The sequence below is a fragment of the Mauremys mutica genome, chromosome 2 (assembly GCF_020497125.1).
Source record: "Mauremys mutica isolate MM-2020 ecotype Southern chromosome 2, ASM2049712v1, whole genome shotgun sequence".
NCBI lineage: Eukaryota > Metazoa > Chordata > Testudines > Geoemydidae > Mauremys > Mauremys mutica.
This window is the reverse complement of record NC_059073.1, coordinates 290,096,399-290,113,837: the sequence shown is the minus strand read 5'-3', so window position 1 is coordinate 290,113,837 and position 17,439 is coordinate 290,096,399. Positions and strand designations below refer to the sequence as shown.

The 17,439-nt window shown below is 52.3% G+C and overlaps 2 protein-coding genes and 1 non-coding gene across 6 annotated transcripts in view; 2 read left to right on the top strand and 1 right to left on the bottom strand.

Moving 5' to 3' along the window:
- The window catches only part of TMIE (transmembrane inner ear), a 57,025-nt gene extending 46,711 nt beyond the window's left edge, over positions 1 to 10,314 (bottom strand). Inside the window, exon 1 of the mRNA XM_045006295.1 lies at positions 9,631 to 10,314. Coding sequence (XP_044862230.1) covers positions 9,631 to 9,720 — 90 coding nt within the window. The 5' untranslated portion in view covers positions 9,721 to 10,314. The remainder of the gene's footprint in view (positions 1 to 9,630) is intronic.
- The window catches only part of ALS2CL (ALS2 C-terminal like), a 75,059-nt gene continuing 64,314 nt past the window's right edge, over positions 6,695 to 17,439 (top strand). For all 4 annotated transcript variants that reach the window (XM_045006294.1, XM_045006290.1, XM_045006293.1 and 1 more), the window contains exon 1: positions 6,695 to 6,912. The gene's annotated coding sequence lies outside the window, so the exon portion shown is untranslated. The remainder of the gene's footprint in view (positions 6,913 to 17,439) is intronic.
- LOC123365495 lies at positions 10,650 to 10,768 on the top strand. The gene has a single exon (XR_006577629.1). It is a non-coding gene; the product is annotated as a 5S ribosomal RNA (ribosomal RNA).

Sequence of the window (17,439 nt, the reverse complement as noted above, 5' to 3'; positions counted from 1 at the left end):
TGCAGGTCCGGCCGATCGCGGCTCCCACTGGCTGCGGTTCGCTGCTCCAGGCCAATGGGGGCTGCAGGAAGGGCAGCCAGCATGTTCCTCAGCCCGCTTCCTGCAGCCCCCATTGGCCTGCAGCGGAGAACCGCGGACACTCTATATCTGGCCTCTCAGTCCCCATCCTCAAAGGAAACGAGCACAACACCTGTAAGCTTAAATTCATAACTGTACTAGATATTTTCTCTCTCACCAACAGAAGTTGGTCCAATAAAAGATATTACCTCACCCACATTGTCTTACTTAGGGCTGGTCTACATTAGGGAATTAGGTTGGTATACCTACGTCGCTCAAGGGCATTAAAAATTCACACTCCTAACCTCCAGTGTAGGCAACATTAGGCTGAAGGAAGAATTCTTCCATTGACCTAGCTACCACCTCTCAGGGAGGTGGATTGCCTATCATAGAATCATAGAATATCAGGGTTGGAATGGACCTCAGGAGGTCATCTAGTCCAACCCCCTGCTCAAAGCAGGACCAACACCAACTAAATCATCCCAGTCAGGGCTTTGTCAAGCCTGGCCTTAAAAACCTCTAAGGATGGAGATTCCACCACCTCCCTAGGTAACCCATTCCAGTGCTTCACCACCCTCCTAGTGAAAAAGTTTTTCCTAATATCCAACCTAAACCTCCCCCACTGCAACTTGAGACCATTGCTCCTTGTTCTGTCATCTGCTACCACTGAGAACAGTCTAGATCCATCCTCTTTGGAACCCCCTTTCAGGTAGTTGAAAGCAGCTATCAAATCCCCCCTCATTCTTCTCTTCTGCAGACTAAACAATCCCAGTTCCCTCAGCCTCTCCTCATAAGTCATGTGCTCCAGCCCCCTAATCATTTTTGTTGCCCTCCGCTGGACTCTTTCCAAATCCTTCTTGTAGTGTGGGGCCCAAAACTGGCCACAGTGCTCCCATCAGCACAGGTAGTGTCTTCACTGAAGCGCTGCACCGGCACAGTGTTTTAAGTGTAGATAAGCCCTTATGAAATCAGTAGGGGAAGGGTTCAGAGTCATGAAATTATGAAAAAGGCCAGTAGACGTTAGTAGAAACAGAAACCATAGGCGTTTCTCAGCATAAAACAGAGCCCTATCAGTTACTCCCCTCACCAGAAAGCTGTAGGTTTAAGGCTCAGCTCTGCCATAGATTCCCTATGTAGCTTGGGGGATATCAGCTGGTGTCTCTGTGCCTCAGTTCCCCAGTTGTGACATGAAGATAACAACATTGCCCTACCTCTCAGGTGTGCTGAGAGAGGAAAGGCTAGGCATGACTAGGAAATGGTTTTCTCATCCTGTGAAAATTTTGGGGATTTTGCAAAGTTTTCCTATCTTGAATCAGGACCAAAAGTAAAAAAAAATCTTGAAAATTTGTGTGAACCAAAAATCCAAAGGGGAAAATGGCTTGGGTCAAACAAAATGTTTTGTTTTGATCGTTTCCAAGCATCGTGGCTTGTTTTTTTACCATTTTTTTAATCTAATCAGCTCAACTTTCTAAACAAAATGATTTTATACCAGAAAACCAGAATTTTTTCAGTCTGAAAATGTCGAAAATATTCCATTTCGCCAATTTGGAAACTTTTTTCAAAACATTTTTGAGCTGAGAAATGCTTGAAAACTGACCTTTTCCAGAGAAAAGTTTCCATTTCACCGAACCAGTATTTTTGGACAAAAAAAATCTTTTGTCAAAAATTCCCAACCAGCTCCACCCACATCAAAGACTGTTAGGCACTCAGTTACTATGGTAATGGAGGCTGTATAAGTACCTTACATAAATGCCGGAGTCTCGGTCCTCCTGAACTAGGGCCATGTCTTTATGTTTAGGTTGCAAATACCAAAAGGGAATATTCATTTAAAAACCAATGGCTTCCACTGAAAACTGATTTAAAATTAATTTGGGGAATGTAAAGAGGGGAGGGATAGCTCAGTGGTTTGCACATTGGCCTGCTAAACCTAGGGTTGTGAATTCAATCCTTGAGGGGGCCATTTAGGGATCTGGGGCAAAATCTGTCTGGAGATTGATTCCCCCTTTGAGTAGGGGGTTGAGACTAGATACCTCCTGAGGTCCTTTCCAATCCTGATATTCTGTGATTAAACTCAGGCTAAGTCTACACCAAGGGGTCAACCTAAGATACACAAGTTGGCATTTCTTACCTGGCCATGAGGACAGCAGCAAGTCAACCACTTCCACCTCTCTCCAGAGTGATCAGGGATCAATTTATCACATTTACACTAGACAACACAATAAATCAATCCCCGATAGATCGATCACTACCCACCGATCCAGCGGGTAGTATAGACGTACCCTCAGCCAGGGCCGGCTCTAGGGGTTTTGCCGCCCCAAGCAGCCAAAAGAAAAAAAAAAAGCCGCGATCGCGATCTGCGGCAATTCAGCGGGAGGTCCTTCACTCCGAGCAGGAGTGAAGGACCCTCCGCTGAATCCTTGAAAGTGCCGCCCCACTCCAGAGTGGCCGCCCCAAGCACCTGCTTGATAAGCTGGTGCCTGGAGCCGGCTCTGCCCTCAGCAACAAAGCACCTGCCACAGCACTCACTGGAAACTGGCTCAGTAGGAGATAAGACTCTACTACTGCTAACAGAGTTAATCCTTTTACTCAGTCTATGCCTGAACTTAAAACTCTGCAGCTGCAGCATGTCTGCAGCATAGACAGTCACTGCAGTGATGGGAGCGGGGCGGGGTCTCCTGTCTCTGTAGTTAATCCACCTCCCTGACCGTCTACACTTAAGTAGTGCAGATGGGCTGCTCTAGCGCTTTAATGAAGATGCTCTCTCCCATCGGTGCAGTTCATCCACTGCCCAGAGAGGCAGTAGCTATGTCAGTGGGAGAAACTCTCCTGATGACATAGTGCTGTTTACATGGGGGGGTTGGTTGGTATAACTACATCACTGAGGGGTGTGGATTTTTCACACCCTGGATTGACGTAGCTACGCTGACATAAGCATTCAGTGCAGATCGGCTCTCAGGTTGATTAACTCTGCTCTGTGATGCAGTAAGTCATAGGTTCAAAACTTGCTAGGAACTTTGGAATGGTTGGTAAAGAAACATTTCTATTGGCTTAAATTTCAATTTAGGGCCAGATTTGAATTGGCACCATCCTTTAAAGACATGCCGAAGGGGCTTGGGAATTCTTACGTGCACCATGTTTGATGCTCAGTAGTGCTCCTTCCTTCTCCACACATGAAACTGCAGTTCTAACACAGCTGCAACAAACACCAGAGAGGAGAACTCAGCTCAGAGCCGCTCTCAAATTACAACTCTCTTTGGGCGACAGATACTTCAGTCCTTTCCTAATGAAGATGACTGATTCAGAGCAATTCCCATCACACTGGCATGCTTCCTTTCATGCAGGGTTCCATTAGCCTCCATTTGGGGTGGATAGTATTTCCTTTTGCGACCTCTGACTCCTAGGTGTAGGCCTGAGATTTAACTCACCCCAGACCAAATCAGTCTTGGGTGAAACTTAAGGATTTCCATCGCTACAATTAAGGGGGGCGGAAATGCTCCACTGCTGCTAAGGTGCCCCCACCTCAGGAATGCCCCTAACAGGAGTTATAACACCAAGGGTTGTAAAGTAGAGACACCCAGGTGCTGGGAAGTTTAGGGAGGAAACAGAAAGCCCCCAAGAATTGGTAAAATAGATAAGATAAGCTCTGACCCGTGGATTTATGCTGACCATCTGCACAAACAAAGAAGGTCATAAATAAGTGACAATTTGGGCATGAAAGATAAAATGTAAAAAGGGTTGAGCAGGGAGGAGAAAACATAGGTGCCAGTGTGTGATTGGTTAAATTGTGTCACCTGGGGTACTGAATAATGTGATCGGTTTAGCGAAGTTAAAGGAGTTAGTGAGTTTTACCTATATAATGTAACAAAAAACCAATGCTCTTTGGGAACCATCTCCGGACTGGAATTTAACACCAAGCTGCTAGAACTCTGATCCCTCTGCATGACTATGACGTGCGGAGGCATCGCCGGAAACCCCCAGACGAGAGGATCCTGACTGGCCATCGGGTGAATTTTGTCTGTATATTGGGAGTGGTGAGGATAAGAGATTAGCTTGGTATTTGTGTTCTGTGTGTGTTGCTAATAAATAGATGTTTAGAGCACAGCTGTGTAAGGCTCTTTCACTAGGAAAAGGTTCCGCAGACCCATAGAGCCCTGAGCCCCCTGGGAAAGGCAGGGACCTAAACTGACCAGGCCTTGAGCCCTCGGTAGGGTATAGGCTGTGTGCCTTAAACTGAGTGGGTAACCGTGCTTCTTTATTAACTGGCAGACAAGAGGGCTCCCTTCATTCTCAGGTCCGGGCTGCTCACACATTAATGACACTGCAGGCTGGTGGGCCAGAAGCAGGACACTTTTCTGGGGGTAGGACCAGGGTTCATGACCTAGGGGCCGACAAACGGCTTTGAAGGAGTCTATTACTTTATGGCTTCCGCGGGGAGGGGAGTCCAGTTTATTTGTTGTAAGGAGGGGTCACGATCTGGGGCATCGTTTCCTGGTGCAGACTTTTTTTTTGCCCATTGGGCGGCTCCAAATGCCTGGTCCAAACAGAGTGTAACAGCAAAGAGCAACAGGCAGGAAGACCCGGATCCACGAAGAGACCTTGGTGTTGCAACCCTGAGCGTTCCTAATTTTTAGGAGCCTGGAAAAATCATTGGCGCAACACTGGGATCTCTAATGCCTTAGCTAGGCATCTAGGCGTTGAATGGGGAGAGAGAGGTGCCTAACAATGGGATCCCCAACAGGCAGCATGCTAGGTAGAGGGCTGACTAGGGCAGCCAATGGGAGATGCTGCTGAGAGGGCTGTGTTCTAATCCTGCCCCTCTCCTGGGTATTCGGTGCTAGAACTGGGGTGGGGCAGGACCCACCCACTTTTTGAAAGTGGACTGGCCCGTCCACTTTTCCCCAGGGTGGACCCCTTCCCCTCCTCTTCTCTCCGAGGCCCCACACCCCGACCAGGCCAGAGTGGACCCCTGCTGTGGGGAGCCATGGCAGACCCTCCACCTGCCCGCAGTGTCGGGGGGACTGAGAGAGCCCCTGGCCCGTGTCCCCACCTGGCCCAGGGCAGGTAGAGGGTCCAGGACTCCATGCTGGCTCCCCACAGCTGCCTGCACGGCTCTCCCTGACCTGGCTCCAGCTGGGGGCGTGGCACTGGCTCAGAGCTGCAGCCCGGCCATGGTGAGAGCTGCACAGGCAGCTGTGAGGAGCTGGGGAGTCACGGACCCTCCTCCTACCCTGGGCTGCGGCTCTGACGCATCCCTGTCCCTGTCTGGAACTGGGACTGGGAGAGCCGCACGGGCAGCTGTGGGAAGCCTCGGTCCCTCCACCTGCCCTGGGTGGTGGGTCTGAGACATGGGCAGGGGGCTGCTTTTGCCCACCATGGGGTGGGCTCCCGGCCCTTCTCTGGCTTCTGGCTTGGCCAGGGCCTCAGGGGGTGAGTCCCCCCGCCCCCCACTTTTGGGAGGGCTCCGGCACCCCTGGTTTGATGTCTAAGCCCAGGCTGCAGCAAGGTGCCTTGTTCTTCTTGCGATCTCTAGCTGGGAACCCCTCCCCTGGAGGCAGGTGACTTAGGCTCCTAAGCTGCTTCTTGTGAGAATGAATTAGGCTCCTGCTGGGGGCAGGGGATGGGCAAGGAAAGAACAGGGAGCCCCTAGCTCAGGGGTAGTCACTAGGCAGACTGGGGGCCAAATCTGGACCGCCAGATGCTTCTGAATGGACCCTGAAGTCTTTTTATTTACCCATTATCGTTAATGGTGGTGGGTTTTTTTTTTTAATTTCTCTGGGATCAGCACCTTGCCTATACCTTGACCAAGACATTTGGACCTTGACAAAACATAATTGACTGCCCCTGCCCTAGTGTCTAACCATTAGCCTTGTGGTTAGAATAGCTAGTTAGACTGTAGGAGACTCTGGTGCAATTCCCCTCTACCTGCTGAGGAGACAGGATTTGGACAGGGGAAACACCCCCGTCTTGGGTGAACACTTTGGGATATTCTTGGGTGGGGCTTTATCAGTCTTTCCTGTGGAAGCCAGGCCACTTCAATTAAATAATTAAATAGTAATTGGGCCAGACACAGCATGAGACACACTCTGTAGATCGGTGGTTAGAGCACTGTACTGAGAGGTAGGGGAGCCCTGGTCAAATCTCTTCTCCTTCCCCATTGAGGAAGGTTCATCTTTCCTAGTTTGTGCTGGTGTTTAGGGGTGAGACAGGCAGCAGGGTGCATGGGCAGAGGCAGAAACTTAAGCTGGGGGGCACCTTTTATAGCAGTTAGGTGCCCAGTGAGTTTAAGCTTCTACAGGATTAGATGGCAGCTGAGCGGGGGGGTTGGATTGCAGGGGTGCCTAAAACTGAGATGTAGGTGCCTAAATCCCTTTGTACCTCTGGCTCTAAACGCCTGAAGAGTAAAAAGGGTAGAATTCAACTCCAGGTGTGTATTTGAAGTTGCAAGAGTTCACACCAAGAATGCTAGGACACTCCTCAAATAACACAACATCGACACTTCAAGAGGGGTTGAACTGACTGAACCATCCACTGAATGCGAAACACCTGGTGAACCTTCTAGCCCTCTGACACCTCCACCGATCCAGGCCTTTTTAAGGAGGTCTTTCTTGCTGCTTCTCCCCATTGGGGTGGAGTTAAACCTGCTGTTGAAACTCTTCAAGCCAACCATTGGTTTGATGGCTACAAACCCCACCCTAAAATGGCGGGGGAGGGAGGATCAATGAAAGGGAGTGGAGCTGAGGACTCTGTTTCTCAGGCCTGTTCTTGTTTTCATCTAGGCTGCTTTGCCTCTTCAAAGTGTAAGGACGCAGGCCCAGAGCACAAGACCGAAAGGTTTTATCAGAAGACACAGTCCAGGTAAAAAGAATAAGGGGGTGGAAAAAGCCCTGGGAGGGGAATAAAAAGGTGAATGTGCAAATCTGTTATGTAACAGCAAGATAATATGGGAGCAATCAGGGAAACACACAGACTGATCCACTAGCATTTGAGTAGGCTAAGTTTGTAGCAGCAGGAGGGCCTTGATCGCACCGTTAAGGCCCAGTGAGTCATTTCAGGTAACAGCACTTAGCGGTTGCACTGGTTTAGAACAGCCTGTAATTACGCAGCCTTTACAAATGGAGACTGAGACTAAGGCCCATGGGCGGTGGGTATAATAGGCCAAGGGAGGCTCTGCCGTGGCCACGGGAGCCCCGGTTGCGGGGTTTGGCAGCAAAGATTTTGCTTTATTATGCCCTGTGCAGGTTCCAGGAACCTGCATGGAACATATCAAAAAGTCTTCTAATATATGCTTCCCCTGGGCGGGTTGGGTCCGGGGAGGGGAGGCACGATGCCTGTCTGGCCATTGGTGGTGGTAGGGGGTGGTGCTCAGGGCTTCTCTGGGCAGGGGGTTCTTGGGGCTCTGGCCATGGGGAGTGGAAGGGAAAGAGCTGGGGGCTAGCCTCCCCAAAGGGGGGCTCCACCTGCTCATGCTAAGGCCAATAGCTGAAATGTGCTCACGGAGCTTGGGCGCTTTGCCTTCTGGGTGCCCGACTTGGGGGGACAGTACCAGAGTTTTAGGAACCCAGCACCCACAACGGAGGTCGTGCTTTCAAAAGACTTCTGCTCTTCTCGAGGCACCATATGTGATCAGATTTTCCAGAGGGCTCAGCCTGTTGCTTGCTGAGGCCTCTGAACATCCGGCTGCATGTGTTGCCATGAGAAGAGGTGGCTGGAGGCTGACAGTTCAGTCTTGGGGCAAATTTCAAGGTTTCAAAATGTGTCTTTGCTCCACACTGACACGAAGACAAAACCTTTAGAAATCAGCATGGCCAGGAATGGCTAGTTTTTGGTTTGGAGATGTCTGACTTTCAGTTGGGGTGTCTGTCTGGGGAAGTGACCTGGAAGCATTAAAACCTTCCCTTGGAAATTGATGCATCTCTGTGAAACATGTCAGCTTTGAGTGCGAAGCACTCCGGAGAGTCTGACCTTTGTGGCCTGGTGTTCAGATGGAGCTGGTGTTCCCATTGGTTTCAATGGAGGCTGCAGGTGCAATAGCCCTAGGCATGTCCAGCTTGACATGTGAAGTTAGTGGATCCATTTGAATACACTGGTCTAAGTGACTTGACCAAGGGCACATAGTGAGTCAGTGGCAAAGCTCAGGTCACAGCCTGGGAATCCCTATTGTGACCTAAAGCTCAAGCTAGCTGTCACCTAGTGGCTAACTACTAAAACCTGTGGCCCACATGCTGTGAAGTTCCCAGCCAAGGTGACCTGGAGGATAGAAACAGACTGATCACTGGCTCCCATGTCATGCTGATACAGCACTGGGGTTTCTCTTCCCTCTGCTGTGCTGGTGTTGCTAATCTCCCACTCACTGAGGTGTCACCCACTGGTCAATGTGTCCCTCTGTAACAGTCCCCCAGCATGGACCCTAGATCTTGTAGCTCAAGCCTTATAGCTTTAGAGGTCCCTGGTGCATTAGTCGCTGTGGAGGTGGTAGCATATCCCTGACCCACTGGGGAAACTGGCTTGCTCTGCATCCTGGCATCCTTTGAGAATGGGAGGCAGCAGGCATAGACTGATCCCTCCCAGACCTTAGTCTGGCCAGAGGCGACTGGGAACTGCTGGGCTAGATACAGTGATTATAGCAGTAGTTGTTGGGTTTTTTTTGCTTGTGCTTTAGTGCAGGACTCTGTTCTGAACTAAGAAGTTATCACCACTGCCTGCCAGTTTGCAGTAATGAGCCGTGAAGTTTCCTCAGTGTGTTCTCCTCCCACCTCCAGCTGGGCTGAGGGTGACCTAGAGGACACGGCGTTTTCCACAGGGAGCTCAGAGGGCCGTTTGCCCAGGTGAATACCTGCCCAGTAGGAGGTGCTGTGAACAGCCTGAGGGCTGAATGCAGAGGGGAGGCCTATCCGGGAGCCCTAGGGCCCAGCAGAGGGCTGCTGACAGAGCTTGGGAGGGTTCGGGGTGGGGGACTAGCCCCCTGGGTGCAGAGAGGCGAATGAGCTGGCCGGGTGAATTGTGAAGGGCTCAGAGAAGAGGGCCACGTGGAGGAAGGTGTGACGCCTCAGAGGAGAAGGAATGGCACAAAGGAGACGGGTTAGAGGGTGGCATGGCTGAGACTAGTGGGATGAGATGCAGGCAGGGTGAAATTGTGCGGGGTGCTAAAGGGAAGGAGAAGGAGCTAGCGTGTGATGCAGGAGAGGAAGCCAGTGGAGGGAGTGAGGAGGAGGGGTGTGGAAAGATGCTCTTGGCAGCATCACTTTGGATGCATGAGTGGGAATAAGGGAAATCAGAGGTACAGTCTGTCATAGCCATTAACCACTGTAAAATGACTCCTAACTATTGGCTTCCTTTACTTGACTGTTAACCACCTTAAATGTACAGTAGTATCCAGGTGCATCCCTCGAGCACAGGCCTGCTGGAAGCAACAAGCGTCAACTAAGCAAACCTCTAACTCCTCCGAGCTACCTTAAATTCGCCACTCTCCACATTGGTCCCATCCCTGGGTAACATGCAAAGAAAACAAGCGACATGCTGTCTGCACCACCAGTAGGCCCCTTTCTCCCAGTCCGAGTGGGGGTGGTCTCTTACCTCTATTAACTGGCTCACGACCGCTCTGGAGTAAGACAGCAGGAGGGCAGAGCACCTTCGCCAGCAGAGAGGATGCTGATCCCACGCCATTTTATTTCCTCTGTCTCTCTCTCTCTCTCGCTTGCTCTCTGTGCTGGAGCCCAAGCAGGGAGGGTGATTGATAGCCAGCTAGCTTCCAGCAGCGCTCTTGGCATCTGCCAGACGCTACCCCGTCCGGTCCTTTCCACTCCTTGCTTTCCAGTCCGGCAGTCGCAGCGCCAGCCTTGGGGAGTCATTAATTAATTAGATCGGTGTCGCTTACAGGATGCTCTGGGCCGAGGGGTGGCAGTGCTCTGAGCTCTAACGTTGCCAGCACGGGGGCGACTGGAGACCAGACCCTGCTCCCCGGCGAGGGAAGCTATTTACTCATTACAGCCCTGCTTCCGTGCAGCCGATGACTGATTCCAGCTCTCCTCTCTTGTTTCCTCCTGGCTGGTCGATAGCAATGTCGCTTCCCTAACCAGAAGGGCGGGAAGCAGGGCCGGATTAACCTTTTGTGGGCCTGGTGCCAAACGTATTTGTGGGGCCCCATGGAGGCAATGGAGCATGGTGTGAGGGGGTGGGTCCCCGGAGTGAGGGGCCAGCCAGGGGCTTGGCAGGCCGGCCCCGCTCCGCCCAGCGCGAGGGCACTATTTACAAACCGGCCATTGCCAGATGCACAGTGGCCTGCCCAGCCCTGTGCTGCCAGCCTGCCCCTTCCCCTCGGGGGTGGGCCTGTGCTACATCACACAGCCCTTCCCCCCCCTCCCAAACACCCCCTGACTCCCTATGGCCAGAGACTCCCTTGAAGCCACTATGCCCTGCGCCACCCCAGACCCACCCACAAATGCACAGCGCCTTGCACAATACCACCCCTGCCCACAGCCCCACCACAAGTGCCAAGCACCCCCCCGCCACAGAACCCTCAGTTCCTGATGTACTGATGCTGCAGGGCTCGTCGGCGGGCTTGTTTAAAGGCAGGCAAAGCAGCAGGCAACAATGTCTACGGCCATACCACCCTGAACACGCCCGATCTCGTCTGATCTCGGAAGCTAAGCAGGGTCGGGCCTGGTTAGTACTTGGATGGGAGACCTCCTGGGAATACTGGGTGCTGTAGGCTTTTGCCGCTGCCCGGCTGCAGGTCTCCCTCCGGCACACGCTTTTGCTGCCTCGTCCTGGCTTGCTTCCGCTAAGGTCACCCAGGCCGTAGCCACCTCGCCCACCGTGCCCGAGGCGGAGGGCTTGGGCTTTGGGCACCCGGCCCCGTGGCGCGGGCTTGGGTTTGTGGTTTTTTTTTTTTTTTTTTTTTTTTTTTTTTTGAAACCAGCTGGCGGTCTTGCCCCATTGGCAGCAGGCGTGGCTGGGAGGGCAGGTGGCCGAAGCGGCAGCAGGAGCCCTGAGGCCTGTCTGCGCTGGTGCTCCCTGCCAGCCGCTTCGGCTCCGCCGCCGGGAGCGGGAGGCTGGGCGAAAGGAAAGCCGCACAGCGCAGCCCGGGCTTTTCGGGATGGCTGCTTTAGGGAAGCCCTTTGGCAGCGTGCCTCCTTGGCAGCTGGCCCTTTAAAAGCGGGAGGAGAGAGAGGCAGCTGCTGCTCTAAGGTGGCCCTTTTGCCCGGGAAGGCTGCCAGTGGGCCTGGAGCAGTCCCCACCTCGGGGGAATTTGGGTGCTGGTCTCCTCTGGGCTGATCCCCCTGAGGAGGAGACCGTGGCGGTGTCGGTGTCCCATCCTGCCTCCCCCGGGGCCTTGCGAAGCGGGAGCCGGGGCAGGATGCGGGCGAGGCCTCCGGGCGGCGCGTCCCGGGTTTCCCGGAGCGAGCAAAAGGCAGGCCAAGTGCGGGAGGGCGTCCCCAGGGAGGCGTGAGGCGTGGCGAGCGCCAGGAGCTGTGAGCAAAGGGCGAGCGGCAGCGGGTGTGCGTGGGGCAGCGGGGTCCTGGGCGTTGCGTTGCGCCGTGGCGCGCCTGGGGGGGGTGCGTGGGGTTTTGTGTCGTGGGTGGGTGCGGCGGGTTTGTGAGGGTCCCGCGTTCAGGAGAGAGTGCATGGCGGGCGGGGGAGAGGGGTGTATTTGTGAGCATAGGCGGCAGGTTATATCTGTGTGCGGTGCCCGGGCTCCAGGAATATTCAGGGCCGGGTGCCCTGCTCCAGCAATATTTGGAGCTGGGTCTCTCCCCCGGCCCTGCCTGGATCGGGCCCCGGCCCCCACTCCTGGATCGGGCCCCGGCCCCCACTCCCCTACGCGTCTTCCCCCTGCAGTGTCCCTGCCTGGAGCAGGTCCCAGCCCCTGCCCCGCGTGTCCTCCACCCCCCCCATACGCCCCACAGACCCACTCCCCCAAGCCCTGCCTCCGGGCTGCACTGACTGGCCCTGCTGGGAGGTGACTGTCTGCCAGGCTGAGCCGGTAGCACAGCCAGTGCTGGTCCCAGGGCTGGGAATCGCTCCGGCCCCTCAGGAGTGGCGGGATCAGCCAGGCCAGGACCTGCCCTGGCCAGGGTCCCTCAAGATGCACTTGCCTGGATGGGGCCCAGCCAAGCCGGCCACACTGTCTCCCCCATGCGCCCTGGCTGAGACTGGCCAGGCTTCTGCACCGGTCTGGGCGGCTCAGCTCCAGGGTGACAGCGGGGCCCCACAGGTGGTGGGAAGCAGAGACTGCCCAGAGCCAGAGGTGCACTGGGGTCCGGCCAGGGGGCTGAGAGGAGCAGGGGGTGGGGCTGGGGGTGGAGAGGAGCCCTTGGCCTGCCCACTGGCTAGCCGAGAGGAACAAGTGGTGGGCAGGGGGAGCCAGCGGGGTCTCGGGGTGCAGTGCAAGCGGAGTAGGCCGGGGTGCCCTCTGAGCATGGGCCCGGCTCTGTGGTGCCGCCGGAGCCATTGTAAACCCGGCACTGGCGGCAAGCCAAGCTGTGTGTAATCCGTGTTGTAGCTAGCTAATACCGGCAGGGTCAATAGCTGCAGAGAGGAGTTTTTAATGTGCTACATTTATCAGGCATCTTTCATCCCAAAAGGCTTTGCAGTCATATGCTATCAGGCCTCATCTGATCAAGTCTGTGCCACTCTGAAAGCGGTTTGAACTAAGCTGGAAAAAGACACTTACTCTGGACTAAGAATATCCCCAGTGGGTGTCGTCTAGGTAGAACTATAGCAGTACAAATCGGCTGGTAAACATTCTGATGTAAATGAGCCCTATGTAGGTTTGATCAACAAGATGACTTGGACCAAAAACCTGCCCAGAACACCCAGCTACCACAAGAAGCTGTGCGGGCTGCTGAGTTAGTAGGGGAAAATATCCGTGGAGTTGGTACAAAGTCAATGCCCTGAGGCGCTGGATTGTTACAGGCGCCATCATGCAGATGAAAGGGATACCAAGGTGTGTTAGCAATAAGCAGGGCCGGCTTTAGGAAGTGCGGGGCCCAATTCGAACAGTTTCGACGGGGCCTCGGCAGGGATGACTATTAAAAACAAAATGTAAAAAAACCACATGGGGCTTGTACTCACTGGGCGGCGCTCCGACTCTTCGGCAGCACTTCAGCGGCGGGTCCTTCACTCGTTCCAGGTGTGTTCGGTGGCACTGAAGGACCCACCGCCGAAGACCCAGAGCAAGCGAAGGACTCAGCGCCGAAGTGCCGACAAAGACCCGGAGCGCCACCAGGTGAGTAAAAATTAAAAAGGCGACTCTAGCCAGGGAAAGGATTCTCACTGGGCGCGGGGCCCTCTTAGGCGCGGGGCCCGATTCGGGGGAATTGGTGGAATTGGCCTAAAGCCGGCCCTGGCAATAAGGTTGTTAAAGTTGGGGCTGGCGGGGAAACCAAGAATTCCATTTCATGACAAATTTGGCTTCGTTCTAATGCAGAACAAATGAGACCTTTTAAGGGGGCAGACTGCACCCTGCAATAGCTAATAGCCCAGTGATCAGGGCTTTCACCTGAGATGTGGGAGCTCCAGGCTCAAGTCCCTTCTCCTCCTGATTCAGAGTGATGGGAGGTGAGAAATTCTGCTGTGAGCAGGGATTGACTGGGGGGGCTCTCCCTTGCCGATCAGCCTGTTGGCCATTCAATCTCATTTTTTTTACCAGAAATTCCATCCTGGACCTGAGACCTTCCCAGTGAAAGTGTTTTCCATCAACACCAATCTGGTCCCATAACATGTTTGTTTCAACAAATCAGCATTTTCCAGTTTAAAAAAAAAAAACAAAAAAACTTCCAGGAGAAATTCCCAACCAGCAGTAGTCAAAAGGCTGATGCTCTAGACATGTTTTCTCAGGTGTAATTCAGGCTTGCCAGCTCAAGTGATTTTTTTTTTTTTTATCCTGTGTCTTGTGATATTTTGTCATCTTGAAGCCCCAGCTCCCGGAGGCATGTGGTATAGGGCAATCTAGGCTTTCACCTTCAAATAAGCTTCTAACGCATGAGCTGTGAGGAAAAGCTTAAACTGTGCCCCCACTTCCACCTCTCGGCTTAAAAACAGTAAATGAAGACCCCGAACTTGTTTTATATTTTTAAGTTACTCGGATTTTATGGGGCCTGTGACGATTTTTGAATGCTTGTACTAGTAACTACATCCTGCCCTCTGTAGCTCTTTTTCTCTGAGGGGATCCGGTCATGTCTGGCCAGGAGTCAGGCAAGGACATATGCTTGTTCTTGGAGGATGGGATCACCTTGTGGGATCACCTCCCCAACAATAAAGAACAGGGAGGAAGGTGGAGATTCTCAAATCGGCTGTTCTCCCCAGGTGGTGTAGCCACGTGTATCATGGCTTAGTTGCTTTACGCAGGTCCCTGATTATAGATCAAGCACAAAAGGAAATATTTCCATGTATATATGGTGAGTTACAAACAGTCTAGGCAAAGCTGGTCTGCCTGTCCCCATTAGTGATCAGCCTATGGCGCTGGGAGCAGTGGAGGAGGGAAATCTCTAAGTATAACATTAGAGAAAACCACCCATTAAAGCCTAAATGCTCACCCTTCCCATGCTGCCAGCCAGGGCCGGCTCCAGACCCCAGTGCGCCAAGCGCGTGCTTGGGGCGGTGTCCCAGCGGGAGGGCGGCAGGCGGCTCCGGCGGACCTCCCGCAGGCGTGCCTGTGGAAGGTCCGCTGGGACCGCGGCTCCGGTAGACCTCCCGCAGACGTGCCTGCGGAGGGGCCGCTGGTCCCGCGGCTCCGGTGGAGCATCCACAGGCACGTCTGCGGGAGGTCCACCAGAGCCGCGGGACCGGCGACCGCTAGAGCGCCCCCCGCGGCGTGCCGCCCTGCTTGGGGTGGCGGAAATCCTAGAGCCGCCCCTGCTGCCAGCCGATTCAGTGCCCTGGATAGACATAGCGATAGTGGGAAATCCTCTGCTTGTACATTTCCCTGCCTTACCAAGAGAAGCCATGAGGTGGCAGTGAGGAGGCAGGAAATAATACAGGAGCTGCAGCAGTGGCCAAAGGCTCTTCCATTTTTCCCAGATTCCAAATGGGGTTTATGAACCCTTGGGGTAGAAGAACTAAACTAGTCCTAATTATCTCTTTTTAAAAAGGGGGGGGAAAAAAGTCTCAGCAGACTCCAAATCTGTTAGAATAACAATAAAATGGACTTACTGTATGTGTCTTTATCAAACTTCATGTGTTTTGCTACACCCAGATGGAATGCAATAGACACCTACGATTGTCTTATTTATGGCACGGAAGAGCTGCCCTTTTCAGTGCAGTTCATATATTTTTCCAGCAACCCCTCCAATTTCCAAACTGAAGGGAGTGTGAGGTTGATTTGCTGGGGTCTCAGGGAGTTATCCCTTCCCTGGGTACTGTTAAATTAGCCCTGCCACCAGAGAACATATCCTCAGGACTCCTAAAAATACTTCTGGACAAGCAACATCAAGTGTGCTTGGTGCTGTACAAACTTTGTAAGAGACGGCCTACTCCTGGAAAGCTTGATGAATGGCAGCAATCTTCAAATTTCCTGGAGAGCATACTCCTTAGTCGAGATCTTAGCCACCACAGCTGTAGTTGTGGTATTCGTACACTGGTAAAGTTTTCAGGGCCCAACTTGAGATCTTTGCAGCAAATGCACTTGGACGCTTGTTTACCAAGGGCTGCCTTTGGCTGCGGTCATTGGAAAGCAGTATTGCCATTTCCAAAGATTCCAAAATAACAAGCTAGGGCCCCCAACATGAGATTTAAAAAAAAAAAAAAGTTGGGGTTCTCCTTATTTGCCTTTTGACTTTCAAGTCTTTAGAGGGTTCATGATTCTCCAGCTTTTCTGTACAGCCATGAGGGCTAGAAACTTCTTGCTTCACTGAGAGCTGATTCTTATGGGATCCCCTGACTCCAGAAGCTGAAGCTTTGGGAAATATTGCAGGACTTGTGAGTTCATAGGTGCTGGAACTGCAACATGCCCTGGTTTTAAGTGGTTTCCATTATATCCAGGGTTTACTTTGGTTAAATGGCTCTCGGTACCCCCACTATACAAATTGTTCCAGCTCCCCGTGTGAGTTTGGAGAAAGTGGCTTTATGTAACTAAGGAAAACAAAGGTATAGATCTCCCACTCGTTCCACCCTCTTTGAATAGGCTTTATCACAGCCCAATGGGAACTCTTCTGGGAGCCCTCATTAAGATGGGCAGCATGTTTTAGTGAAACCACGGAGGCTACGCAACTTGCCGTTGTATCTTGAATCTTTGGTAACCTCTTGAAAAAATAAAGGACATGTCCTCAATCTAGGGTGACCAGATGTCCCGATTTTATAGGGACAGTCCCGATTTTTGGGTCTTTTTCTTATATAGGCGTCTATTACCCTCCACCCCTGTCCTGATTTTTCACACTTGCTGTCTGGTCACTCTACCTTCATCTTGCCAAATAAATCTCTTTACCAACCAGCCTGGGCACTGTGCGGAGAAAGAGAATTCCGTTTCACGGAGGATTTTAATATTTCCCAAGTTGGGTTTCAATATGATTCCGAATAAAACCCAGATTTTGAAATCTGCCATGGAAAGGACTGGAGCCTCAGCTCCGGGGTAGTTCACCTGGTGGGCTGCCACAGAGCTGTGGACACTGGGAATCGGGGCTGCCATGGGATCGGTGTGCCCAGGGTGGGAGGGTGTGGGGGAGTGAGAGCTTGGCAGTGCACAAGGCAAGTGGAGGAGAAGCCTAGGAGCCTGGGATGGGAAACTGACAGGACTTCCAGGCTCTCAAGTGGACTGCTGAGGAGTTGGGCATGTGAACGAGCTGAGCTGAGCTGGCCGTCCGTGTGTGATGTTTTGGTTTTTGACACTTTTATTCTCTGATCGAAAAATGTTTGTTCCATTGGCGATCTTCCAGCCAGCTCTACCTCCTACCAGATAATACCACATTATCATATAGAGATTAAGCTGTGATTTAGATACCCTCAAGAGAAAATGAGGTAGTCTGGACCAGAGTCTAGTCCCTCTTCTGCTGTAGATAGGCTTGGAAGGATCGGATTTTTATTGGCAAATGTCAATTTCGTTGTACCCACCTTGAGACAACATTTTCCATTGAAGAGGATAGAAATTTAATGATCAGCAAAGTAAGAAAAATGCTGCTGAGGACTTATGAGTTTGATGTAAGGATATTTACTTTATATATTTTGACATGTGATGATGACATTGTGTTTTAATGGCTATAAGGCTTTAACTTTGTATGTCAGCATCTACTGTCATGAGTTATTGTCTGACCCCTTCATAATTAGGGGTCTACTTAGATCTCCGAAATCACACATTTTTCGCGAGTTGGTCAGGGCATCAATGGCAGATTTTGCGGCTGTGTTCATACAGTTGTATATTCCAGGCCTCCCTTATTTGTGCGCTGCTGC